Here is a 13,441-nt window from a genome sequence, read left to right as displayed (position 1 = left end):
GCTTCCTGCTTCATTATGTTGAGTACCTGTTTTACCTACTAATCTATACCTCACAGGACTACTGAGAGACCTAGCTAATAAAAACTGGTCATAAAGCTCTTGGCTCAATCACAAGTATAAAAAGGATACATGCAAATGCGGTCAGGCTTGTCCTTCTGGTATGTGCGCGAAGTCGTTGTGCATGAAACAATACAGTGACTCAAAAGTTAAGAAATGTTTTTTGCTTTCACAAACTGGAAGTAGTTTTGCTAGCTGGCTTGCTGGAGTGAGTTGTTTCTAACTCAACAGTAGGCCACTTGATTTAAAACTTCCTTTTAATTCTAATATTAGGCCTCTTCTCATGAATTCACGCATATATTACTTAAGCATTCATACCCACTTATTTAAAGGGGAAGAGCAACATGTTTGTGTTGAAAATCATAGAGGGAAACAAATGGTTGGTATGGCGATCAACGGCCTTATGTCATCACAGAATAGAAATTAGTAGCACCTATTTGGTAGTTTTCTTGAGTAACCACGGTGAGAACACAGTATAATTACTACACACACGCACGCACACATATGCATGCAGAGTGCACATACTAATGTCGTATGTTCCTGATCCACAGTTCAACCCAGAGGGAAGTGGAGGGAAGATCCAGGAAGTGGCTTTGTGGCAGTCAGTCCACACTGATGCACAGATTCCATTAAGTCACAAGCAGACTACCAGGCTGAGTCAAGGATCCAAAGGCCCCCTTCCCATTCCAACCAAGCTAAGCTATCCCAATTGGCAGTCTCAAGAGGACAGGAGGAGACTATCAGAATTGTGCATAGTGAAGAAAGAAAGGAGGTAAGAATGAGTCCTTTTTACAAAGGAAGCAAATTCCCACCAAACAAAGACGACCGTGATCAGTATCACGGAGCTGCCTTTCTTCCTTCCTTCCCAGAGCAGATCACAAGCAGAGGTCATCTTCCCAAATACTTGTCTGTCTTGGGTCTGTGACATCAGAAACAACAGCAGAGATAAGATGATGTCCATACTTTGAAGCCCAGGAGACCTGACCATCCTTGTTTCTTTTCTTTTTATCTTGTCCTTATTTATAATAGTAAGGAAAGGGAGAGCGGTCAAATGTCTTGGAGTTCTGAATCTCTGTTTATCATTCCAGGACCTTCTGCTGTGGAATTGCACCTTTTGACCTGGTGTTTAACGGCATTCTATTTGCTGGCATGTAGCATTTTTCTTTGTCCCACTGGAACCAATCAGGGATAAGTTCATGTAACGTTGGCCCAGCTATTTTCTTCTATTCTGGGAAAGTAGACCTTGGCAAACAGGAATTTGTTTTGACCGTTTATTTACATCAGATTAAGGGTTGCTTATGGGGGTTACTGATTTTCTTGAACTCTTAACATCACCTTAGATGCTCTGACATGTTTCAGTCCAGTAAATTCTAATGTCATTGCTCACTGGATGGGATTACTCATTCTCCTGAGAGGATTTAGTGGGTGTGAGCAGAGCTGCCATACAATGAAGATGCTTTTATTTACGTGGAGTATCTGGTGGGTGGGGTCAGGAGATTCTCTCCCAGGCAGTGCCACAGGGTTACACAAATGACTGCTCTGTTTCTTGCAACCCAAGGGCGGCTCCTCAAAGAGTCCACGAAGAAAATTTGTCTTCGCTGATTACAGTCTGTGGATGATACTCTGCTTCGAATATTCTTTTTTCTTAACTCCAAGGACTGTTTCAAGTCTTCCAATGTCTGGCAGATTGAGGGACAAAGGTAAAGGTGAGCTAGCAGAGGCTGTTCAGAGGTAAGAGAATTTCATTCTACAATTTGGGGCAAATCACCTGATATAGGGGAAAAAGAGAGTATCTGCTGTATTATTTTCGGGAATTTTACCATCTTTTCCACTAAAAGTTTAGCAGCAGAACATAAATATATAATATATATAAAAGGAATACTATACTTCGAGAGTGTTCTTCTTAACAACACTCTCTCAGTTGATATTAAAAAGCAGGTCCTGCTAGAATATTTGCAAGATGGTTTTCTAAGGACTTCAAGAAATTTGACTTGTTAAATGTTTTCTATAAAGGAATTTTCTTCCACAGTAAGTGAAGGTGGTGATACTATTAATAAATTTCACCTAGGAGGCAATGCAGAATTAGACTCTAGGGAAAGTCTAACTTGAATACACACTGACTACAACTCACGAGAGGGTTGAGTCTAAAAGCTCATTTCTAAGTTAATTGCTTAGAACTCAAAACCTTGACATAAGTTGGTGAAGCCCACATGAGTCTAGCTAAGTTATACTGAACTTGAAACATTAATAATGGTATTATTTCAAAAATACCATTCTAGAGTTTACAATATTGTTCCTCTTTCCACACTCCAAAGCAGAAGGAGCTGTCAGAGGAGGTATTCCTGAGCGTCAGTAACTCCTCATTTCTGTCTAAGGCTTATTTCCACATGGATACATTGTATGAATGGATGGGGTTGGGAGGCCAGGGGTTACTTTTATAATTATCACAGTACATTGGGAACTTGGATTTCCCCACACCATTAATATATAAGGATGTATAAGTCAGGGACTATTTGGGTATGGCTTGAGGAAGGTGGACATTATTAGGTGGATAACACAATTATTAGTGCATTTTATATGGTAGTATAGTCAAAACCAGGCACTCATGATGTCTAGTCAAAACTTCTATTGAAATTAACTAAAAATTCAGGATTAAATATTTTAAAAATTATTAAATGCATTCAAGAACAGGCAGGAAGTAAGGAATACTTGGCAGTGGTGGTGGTGGAGGGGAACAAGTAAAAGTAGCCACCAGAGCCACCTTCCATATTTGTTAAGCTGGATGAACTTGAGCATCTGTTATCATGGCCTCAGGGGGCTTGCGGCCCTTCCTAATGTGGGAAGTCCAACAGGATACCCCTCATAACCTGGAGCTCCAAAGGGATTCAAAGGAAATTGATTGTCTCAAACAGAGCAGAGTTAAAGGGGGAAAATCCTCCTGGTGGATTCATAACGACAAGCCAGAACACCCATTAGTGGTCTGAAAAATTTCAAGCTGAGAATTTAGCATGGAAGGGTCCTGAACTAGTAGCGCCCCTCAGACATCCACCAGCAGTAAATGGATATTCTCTCCAGAGAACTCATCTTCCTTTCAGATCCCGCTAAAGTTTCACACATAAAGCTCCAAGGATCAGGTAACATAAAAAGAAATCATCAAACATAGAAGAAAACAAGAGACCATAAGTAAGAACCAAAAGAAAAAAATAAGATAGTAGAATCAGACCCACAAATTCTTCAGACACTGGAATTATCAGAAATAGAATTTAAAATATATATGTTAAATGTAGTTTAAGAAATTAAGGAGAGGCTTAAAATATCAGCTGAGAAAGTAGCTTTAAACATAGCCAAACGGGGGGCTGGCCTGGTGGCACCGTGGTTAAGTGCGGACATTCTGCTTGGTGGCCTGGGTTCTCCGATTTGGATCCCGGGTGCGGACATGGCACCACTTGGCAAGCCATGCTATGGCAGGCGTCCCACATATAAAGTAGAGGAAGATGGGCACGATGTTAGCTCAGGGCCAGTCTTCCTCAGCAAAAAGAGGAGGATTGGCAGCAGTTAGCTCACGGCTAATCTTCCTCAAACAAAACAAAACAAAACAAAAATAGCCAAATGGAACTTTAGAAATAAAAAGAATATAAATTAAAAACTAAGTGGATGGCTTTCACAGAAGATGAGAAAAAGCCAGAGAAAGAATTAATGAACAGGAAGATATTTGTGAAATTATCCAGAATTCAGCCTAGAAAGATAAAGAAAAAGAAACTATGAAAGAAATATTAAGAGACAGAAAGAGTAAAATGAGAATGTGTGTATAATCAGAGTTCCAAAAGAAAAGAGGAGAAAGAATGGAGTTCAGAATTTTCTAGAACTGATGAAAGGCATCAGTCAGGACTGGTGCCAGTCAAAAAACTCAAAGAAACCAAGAACGATAGATGAAAGAAAAAAACTTCAACTAGTTACTTCATAGTGAAACTATAGAAAACTAAAGACAAATGAAAAATCTTAAAAGCAGTCAGAGAGAAAAGACACATTACATTTCAAGATTAATTCAAAATTCAAATTGTAACTAGGGACACTAGAAGATAGTGTAATGATATTGAAAATACACAGAAGGAAATAATTGTCAACTTAGAATTCTTTATCAGTGAACACAGTTTTCAAGAAAGAAGGTGAAATATGTACATTCCCAAACAAAAACTGAAAGCACATACAGTATATATTTTAGGCAGAAGGAAAGCAATCATACTTGGAAGATCTAAGGTGAAAATATGAAAGAAAAGCAAGATGAGAGGTAAACTTCTGGGTAAATCTACACAACAATCACTGCATAAAACAACATTAATAATATATTGTAGTTTCGAAGGGTATTTTAAAGGTCTTTGTGTTGTTTGGGAGAAAGTTCATGTATTGATAAACTCTGGATTTAACCAGTTAAAATTTCTAGGATTACCACTAAATGAATAGGAAAAGAGTGCACAACTTCCAAACTAAAATGGCAAAGTAGTGAGAGCATAAAAAAAATCAATCCTAAAGAAGGCAAAGGTGAAAGAAAAGACAGAGGTCAGGAGAAAACAAATGGGAAGCACAACGTTAGACGGCACAAATAAATTCCAATATATCAGCAATTATTATAATACACGCAATGGTCTAAATGCTTGACCTAAGAGTCAATGATTGTCAGACTAGATTAAAAGTCAGAATTAGCATTTTTCAGATAAATCTGAAGCATAATGATTTAGAAAGTTTTAATGTAATCAGATGAAAAGAGATCTACTAGGCAAATTCTAATCAGAAGAAAGCTGTTTAGAAATGGCTGAGTGGTTAAGTTCACGCTCTCTGCTTTGGTGGCTGGGGTTTTCGCTGGTTTGGATCCTGGGCACAGACCTAGCACCACTCGTCAGGCCATGCTGACGTGGCGTCCCACACAGCAGAACTAGAAGGACCTGCCACTAGAATATACAACTATGTACTGGGGGGCTTTGGGGAGAAGAAGGAAACAAAAAAAGAAAAAAAAAAGATTGACAACAGATGTTAGCTCAGGGCCAATCTTAAAAAAAAAAGAAAGCTATTTGGATACTAAGGCAAAAGCATTATTGGAGTTAAAGTCACAGCATAAGGATAAATTTACCAGGCAGATATGACAATTATAAATTGGTTTGCACAGTCATGCACTGCATAAACGTATTTTGGTCAATGACGGACTGCATATATGATGGTGGTCCCATAAGATTAGTACCACAGAACCTAGGTTTGTAGTAGGCCATACCATCTAGGTTTATGTAGGTACTCTCTATGATGCATACACAATGACTTCATCGCCTAACGATGCATTTCTCAGAATGGGTCCCTGTCATTAAGTGATGACTGACTGTATATTATAACACAGCACCAAACTACGTAAAGTAAAAATTGAACTATAAGTTGAGATAGACAAATCCATCATTGTATTAGGAGATTTTAACTCATCTGTCCCATTAACTGAATTGCGTGAAGCAGATGCAAATTCAGTAATAGAAGATGTCAACAAAACAATCATAATACTTGATCATGGACATGTTTTTAGAACACCTTATCCAAAAGCTGCAGAATATATATTCTTTACAAACACACAAAAAATGTAAACTCAAACACTTTAAAAGATTAGTGGCTTATTGAGTGTGTGTGTTTTGTTTTTCGTTAAAGATTTTAGTTTTCCTTTTTGCCCCAAAGCCCCCTGATAGATAGTTGTATATTTTTAGTTGTGGGTCCTTCTAGTTGTGGCATGTGGGATGCTGCCTCAGCATGGCTTGATGAGCGGTGCCATGTCTGTGCCCTGGATCCAAACCGGCGAAACCCTGGGCCGCTGCAGCAGAGTGTGTGAACTTAACCACTTGGCCACGGGGCCAGCCCCTCGACTATGTTTTTTGACAACAATATAGACCACGTTCTTTGACTACTCTGGTCCTGAAAAATATAATACCAACTGTCAAGTAGGAAGTACTATTGCTGAAATATGATCTTGTGAAGATCTAACACCAGTTTGAAGGTATATGCTCTTCGTAGACTATCAATCATGTCCGAAGTTCTATATGAAATGAGTATTGCTAAAACTATACCACTAGTTTCAATAAACATATTACCAAGACAAATGTATACAAAGTTCTCTTTTTTCATTTTTAACAAATCACGCAAATTGTGTCCATCTGTGTTTCTCTCCCTTTTACCTCAGTAATACCAGAAGAGATAAATAAATCTCTTCATCATTGTTAGCATAAAAGCTAGCTTAAAAAGATTTGCTTTGTGTGCGCATTTGTAGTATTTTCCCTTCAGATACTTAAAGTAAATGGAAAAATTAATTTTATATTATGCAGGGGTATGACTGATACTTAAATCCCACCAAATGGATGGGGGAAAAGCATATTAATATTTATTAACCACAAATTAAAAACTCCTGATGTAGGCATCCCAGGTGGGCTCCTTTCTTTGGTGAAGAATTAATTATAATGAAAGGAGAAGTGTGAGAAATTTTGTAACACTTGGAGGAGAAGTGGTTTTTAGTTTACAGATTTTTTTCAAGCCTTTGGACTATTTGGGAAAAAATATGCATGTGTTGTAGTTTGCCTAACTGTGAAACTGAAATCCACAGAATAATTTCTCAAAAGATCACACAAGTCTGTAGCACTTTTTAACCTGAACATCATATTGTTCTTATGATATACAACACATAAGTCCCATTTTACAAATATAGGAACCGAGAAACTGAAGTGTCTCATCCCAAGTCAAGCTATGACGCACATAACACTAAAATATAATCTTCTTCTTTCCCCATTAATTCCTGTCCTCACTTTTGACTATGAGGTCTGTGCTCTGCAATGTATCTTGTTTTGTTGACCAAGTAACACCCACCTTTGGCAAGAACGTTTAAGATCAGTATGATTGAGTTTAATATTAGGTTCTTTTTTGGTTTTTTCCTTATTTATCTCCCCAAATCCCCCCAGTACATAGTTGTATATCTTAGTTGCAGGTCCTTCTAGTTGTGGCATATTAGGTTCTTGATTCTAAGTTCTTTATTTAATTCCCAAGACTTCTCGTTTGACTTTTATGTCTCATGACTCACACTCTATTCATACCACATTTGGTTTCCTCTCATCATCTTACCTTCTGCATGAATCAAGTCTGAAGCAACCCCCTATTTGGACGAAAACCGCTGTGGCCATGTGTCAAGGGTGGTAACGTTTCTGAGTGAAGCCTTCTCCAGAAGAACTCTTTGTAACAGCCTAACCCTGGGCAGACTTTTGAATGTCCATCACCGACTCTTTCTACATGTCTTCTCCGTGGAGCCTAGACGTGAGGCAGCAGGACAAGCAGAGAGGCAACATAAGGCAGAAGTAAATAATCAGCATCAGGCAGACCTGCTCTCAAATCCAGCTTTGCCATTACCCATTGGGCTAGCTGGGCCTGTTCCTTCATCTATAAAATGCTGATGACAGTATCAACCACCTGGAGTTATGGCAAGTCCTGAGACGGTGCATATAACCTGCTTATTTTAATGCTCTGTAAATGTCAGCTATTTATATGAGCCCCTCTCCCCCTTGGGCTTCAGTCGCGCCCTTTCTGAGCTCCCTGGGTTGCCCCCTATGAGGCCTGTCCCTACTGAAAGGGTCCAAAAGTCAGTTGTGGGTTCCGCTGCAGTCCGTGGTATAGGACACATGTGCAGGCCGGGGGGAGCACGAGCATTTTGCTACGTGGCGGGGCCGGCTAGCAGGTGCACTTGTCCGAACATTCCCGAATCAGGAGGGGGATTTCAGACAGCAGCAAGCAGCCCACGGCTGGAGTGAGGCGGGGAGTCCAGAGAGTCAACCTGAGCTCCGAATTTGCAATCTGAAAGGACATGAAACGCCCCAAAACGAAGGTTCCATCCATCACTACCAATTATTTACTGCTCCGATTCCGTGCGCACACGCTGTGGAAGATTCTGCAAGGCGAGCTGCTTTTTCAGGGACTTTGCTTCCCGGGGCTGCAGCCCTGACGCCCCGGGCGGAGCCTGGCCCGCACCCCGCGAGGAGGCCAGCTGGGCCGGGCCGGAGGACGCACGGGCACCTGGCGTCTCTGGCTCGGCGGCCACGCTGGAAGAGGGTCCCCAGCCCCCGCTCCCCGGCGACCCCCCCGGGCGCCTCCTCCTCCGGCTGCGGCCGCCGCCCGCGCGCCCAGGTGAGGCCGCCCGCGCGCCCCCGCGCGCCCCCTCCCCGCGCGCCGACTTCCTGGTTGGCGGAAGGTGCAGCCGCCGCGCCGGGCGGCCCGGGCGCCGGAACCCAGAGGCCCCAGCCGTGGGGGCGGCGGGGGCGGCGGCCGGCGGACGCGGGGGCGGCGGCGCGCTCGGCTGCTGCTGTCACAGAGACGCTCCGGGGGGCGGGCAGGGGGGCGGGGAAGCGCCGGGGGCGCCGCCGGCATGGGCCCGCCGCCGCCGCCGCCGCTCTGAGCAGCGTCTTCCCGGCGGGGCGGGGGCGGCGCGACCCTCGGAGCGCGGGGGACGGCCGGCCCTCCGCGACATGTAACCATGGACTGCAGGACCAAGTGAGTGGGCGCCGGGCGGGCGGCCGGGCGGGGGCGGCCCTCCTCAGCGCCCCGGCCCTCACGCTTCCCGGGGCGGCCGGGGGGTCGGCCGGCCGGCCGGACAGCGCTAGGCCGCAAAGCCTGCCCGGCCCGCGGCCCCGGCCCGCGTCGACGGCCGCCCCGGGGAGCAGGGGCGCCGGCCCGCCGGGTGTGTCCTCCGGGGCCGACGGGCGCCGCGTCTCGCGGGCGTCCGCAGGGCGGGAGGGAGCGAGCCGTGAGGTGAAGCGGTTGTCACTCGGAGCGTCTCCCCGGCGTGCGGGGCACCCTTTCATTTTCAGCTGTGCGTGTGTCCGTTTGCTTCGGATGCTCTCTGCTTTTCAAATGAGATCTGCCTCGGAGGTGTGTTTTTACGGGCGCGGTGCTTGCAAAATGGTATCCCATGCGATGGTCTTTTTTTTTTTTTTTTTTTGATGTGCTTGCTGAAGTCCAGCGGTAGGCGTTTTTCGGAGGGAGATGAGGTCAAAAGCAGTTGGCAGCGCTGTGGTGATTTTGTTTGGGGTGCCCGAGAGGCGTGAGTTTTATATTTTTCTCCTGAAACTTTGCAGAGAATTCTGGTTTCTTCCCTTACCTCCTCTTTACCACCCCCACCCCCCAAGGAGTTAAAAAAAAATCATGTATATTAGTATTAGTGCCAGAGGCTTGTTAAATTTCACGGTTTCATTGAAATCAGCAATTTTTACACCTCAGAGAGATTCTAGAGAATATTAGGGAAATAGGAACATTTGTGATTTAGAATGGTTTTCCCCAGTGTTTGACATCGTGGGGGCTGGGGTAAGTGATTGAAGAAATATGTATGGTTTTTGGCATTAATTGGATTATGAGGAAGGAGGTCAGCTGAGTCCAGATTATTCACATTGAAACAAGTTGATAGTGGGAGGGCTGAGGAAATGGGTGTTTGCGAATTAACTTACATGGCTTGTCACTTGTTGTTTCTAGATTATCATAAATTTTTTTTTTAAAAAAAATATTTATTTAGAAGCCAAACTCGCATGAGTTTCTTGAAGGAAGTACGTATTAAAAGCAGCCAGTGTACAAAGACACGAAGGTCTCCTTAGCAGTCACTGGAATATGTTAACACTTTGGTCACGTGGGCCTTGTGGTATTAGACTTGGCTTCATCTTTTATCTTCTGGCAGAAAGAGATAAAACGGAACTGTAATTTGAAAAAAAAGTGTCTCGATAGGTTTCAATTCGGTTTTTGAAATTAAACCAATTGAATAGGTTGAACGTCTGAGAACTCAGGAAAGAAGCGAACTTCTGAAGGCAGCAAGGGCAAACGCACTGTTCCTGTAGGGAAAATCTAACATTGAGGCAGATGTCCAGTTTCCCCGCTGAGAATTGACATAAAACAAGGACTTTTTTGTTAGCCTTGGAGTCTCTGTAGAGTTTGCTACTTTCAATGTGCTTCAGTACAGTAGTTACATCTCAGGCAAAGTGTGTGCAAAGTGGCACAGTTAAGGAGCGTTATGAACGTTTTGGGGTGTCTGGAACGTGGCAGGTGGAGTTCATCATTTACGCTTAGATTGCAAGTCCTTTGAAGAAGGTTTGGGAAGGAAAGTTAGAGACAGGAACGTCCTGGCTTTCTGATTTGATTCAAGGAGATAAAGGCAGTGCTTTACATTTATCCAGCACTTAACGCTTTATGAGGTGATTCCATGTGTATTATTTGATTTATAACCCTCACAATTACTCTGTAAAGTGAACCAGGCACTTTATAGGTGAGAACACAGGCTCGGAGGTTCTGTGTTTTTCGCCCAAGTCTCAGAACTCCTAGATCTCAACTCTCTCACGTTGGTGAACTGGGAAGACACTTGCTCGTTTCTGCTATGTTGTGGTCAGATAGTCATGTGGGATCTACTGAGACAAGAACAAGATTGGTTTTTAGAGTTAAGAAAGTGTCCACGTTGTACAGATGCTTATTTATTTATCATAGGAAATAAATAAAACAAAGTTTTTTCTGTTTCAGGGAGAATCCAGAAAGGACCTTTGATCTGGTATTGAAAGTGAGATGTCATGCCTCTGAAAATGAAGGTAGGTATGTTTTGTTGATTCTTAAAATGATTGAGTCTGTCAAAACAAGCGTTAATGTTGTAGACCGCCGGGACGTAATAGCCTCAGGATAATGATAGCGCTAAATGTGTTCTCTGCATCTACTGGCTCAAGTTACTGGTAATAAAACAGATGCTAGGTCTTTACCTTGGGATTGTAGAAATCGTGCATGTTAATCAGTGAGGGTTAAATTTCGGGTGTTGTATGTTAAGGCCATGTAACTTACAACTCAGCTTTCCCATTCGTTGATAAAATTATCGTTAGTTTTTGTGGAAGGGCATGCCTTTTCATTTTCTTTCATTTGTCTTTGAAAATTTGGTTCCTTTTTTAAACATTAGTGGAAATTCTCCTGCCACTGCAAATGGGAGCCACACCAGTTCCCTTCTAATGTTTCCGGAAAGCAGACTGCGTAGGCCCTTCTGTCGGATTTACTCCAGTAGCATAGCACGTAAACAATGGTGCGACATTACTTGGAAGGGTTTCAGCTGTCAGTTCTATATAATTTCCTGAAAAGACAAGAACCCTTTAGTATGGTGATTTTTGTCAGTTTTTCCCTAACTTTGTCATATGTACGTGTGTGGCAGGGAGGGGTGGTGGAAAAGAATACATAAGAGATCTGTCTTCTTGCTTATTTCCTTTTAATGTGTCCTGTGTGATATGTTTTCATAGACATCTCCCGTGTATGATTTTACTTGCAGTGTATGTACTTAGGCCCTAGATAGCCTGATGATTAAGTGTGGGTTTTGTGGAGACTTAGCTGTTCGTTCTAAAGGCTTGGTGGAAGGTCTGCTGACGCTCTAGTTCCAGAAGATGGCCAGCAATTATATGCTCCTAAGCAATTTGGAGCTGCATACCTTAAAATAGAGGAGCCCAGCCCAGCTGTGGTGAAATGGGCATGGGTAATTTTAGGTAGGAAGTCACACACGCTCCTGCCTCCACCAGCCCTACCTGCTGTACTCCTGGCCTGTTTGAACAACAGCTGTGGTCTGGTTTGTCCCCCAACAAGGAGTGATCCTAGGTTGTAGGGAGCTTTTTCTGATTAAAAAGCTTATCTTTTGTTGTCCTGTATGTATTGAAGTTTGTCCACTTACATTCTTTTTGGGCCCAACCAAGTTCTCTTTGAAGACTCAAAAGGATACATTATTTTTTTCAGCTCCAATTTAAATCTATAGTGTATTTATGGTATGAATAAATCGTCAAAATACCCACCATAACATTAGCTAAGGTGGGTGAAGTAATGCTCACCTGATGTGTTTGTAAAACAGGCTAAATTCCTTTGGAAAACATGATTTCTCTGTAATTTTAAGTGCGTGCTAAAGTGATCTTGATCGAAGGATCGATCTGCATTGTATAACAGCTCATCTGTGGATGTGTCACAGAGAGTGTGACCTTTCCCTAAAAACTTCTGAGAGGTTTCCTCCTTCCTCCCTCCTCTGCCCTTGTGCATTTCCAGGAACTAGTTATTCCAGTTCGTATCTACTCCTGCTCTTCTTTTATTACCTTTTTGCCTTGTGCTGTTGTTACTGTTTAAATCAATGCTTGTTAGAAACCTCTTCATTTGTATTTTGACAGTTTATCCAGCATGGTGAAGTTGGAAATATAATAAATGGTTAAAATAAACACTTTTGGCCTCTCTCTATATAGGTTGCAATTAATCCATTCCATCCATGTTTTCCATTAATATGGCTGATTGGCAGCAAATTCTAAAGATTTTTTTAAAAAGCTAAACTCAGTTATGTAAAAAGCATTAGCAGCTTTTCTTTTTTTGATTGTGACTTAAATAGTACGAACATGACTAATGTTTTAGAGTCTACAAGTTATATTTTTTGTGCTCCAAAAAGTAATGCTGCTATATAACTGAAATCTTATGTCAAGTTGAGAGTTGGATGTTTATAAGTATTTTTATTAATTTTCTACTTTATTGATAAATATTAAAGGGAAAAATGTCCAGAAATCATTAAAGAAAGTTATTGGAATATTACTACTTAACTGTCAATAAAATCTGTTTATTTTAATGAGTCTGATTTGTGCATCAGTTTGTTTAAAGTAGCATAAGGTTTTTTGCTAACATTGAATGAACACAGATGACGTTGTTATGTAGTAATGGATTGGAAAACAAAATGTGTAAATTAGTATGCTTAGGGTACAAATATAAAACAAGTTTAAATAATTAGAAAATTTGATAGTTCATATAAGAGAAAGTCTAGAAGCAGGTCATCAAAGATCCAGATTCCCTCTGCACCTCGGCTCTGCCACCCAGAGTAATGGTATCATTGGATGGCTTAGATTCCTGTAGTTATAGGATGGCTGTCAGAGAAGTTGGAACTCTCCTTTCTCCTTTATGATTGTGGGGGTGACAGACACTGGCTTTTCATGGCGCTCTTTTTAGAGCCAGAAATTCTTTTCCCAGAATCCCCCAGAACATTCCATCCTAGTGGCCCAAGTTGGCATGGGCCTGAGCTTGCCTAAAATATTCATTGGTGGGGTAGTCGTAGAGGGGTGAGTAGCAAGATTATTACGATTGATTTACTGAACAACTGGCAAGGAGTAGATGTTGGGAACTCAGTTAAAATACTGTTTGCATTTTTCAGAATTTTGCTTTATTTTTTGAATGAATTATTTCTCAGAATACTGGTGTATTTTTTGATGACTATCTATTTGATCCTGTAGAAAATATGATGCTCAGGGTAAACTTGGTTTATGCTAAGATTGGTGATATTACATTAATATAGTTGGAATGTTTTTCT

The 13,441-nt window shown here is 42.1% G+C and overlaps 1 protein-coding gene across 11 annotated transcripts in view; it reads left to right on the top strand.

Annotated features, from left to right (window-relative positions):
* Window positions 1–1,557: 1,557 nt before the first annotated feature.
* Window positions 1,558–13,441, top strand: part of DENND1B (DENN domain containing 1B) — a 244,053-nt gene continuing 232,169 nt past the window's right edge. For 3 of the 11 annotated variants that reach the window (XM_070602425.1, XM_070602420.1, XM_070602418.1), the window contains exons 1-2: window positions 8,468–8,607; window positions 10,612–10,676. In XM_070602425.1, coding sequence (XP_070458526.1) covers window positions 10,659–10,676 — 18 coding nt within the window. In that variant the 5' untranslated portion in view covers window positions 8,468–8,607; window positions 10,612–10,658. Of the gene's footprint in view, window positions 1,789–8,107; window positions 8,245–8,456; window positions 8,608–8,805; window positions 8,986–10,611; window positions 10,677–13,441 lie in introns of those variants that run through there. The other 8 variants (XM_070602426.1, XM_070602422.1, XM_008538111.2 and 5 more) reach the window with 7 other exon arrangements.

The sequence above is a fragment of the Equus przewalskii genome, chromosome 31, assembly GCF_037783145.1.
Source record: "Equus przewalskii isolate Varuska chromosome 31, EquPr2, whole genome shotgun sequence".
Classification (NCBI taxonomy): Eukaryota; Metazoa; Chordata; class Mammalia; order Perissodactyla; family Equidae; genus Equus; species Equus przewalskii.
Note: the sequence above shows the minus strand (reverse complement) of the source record. Positions and strands in the feature narration are given on the sequence as shown.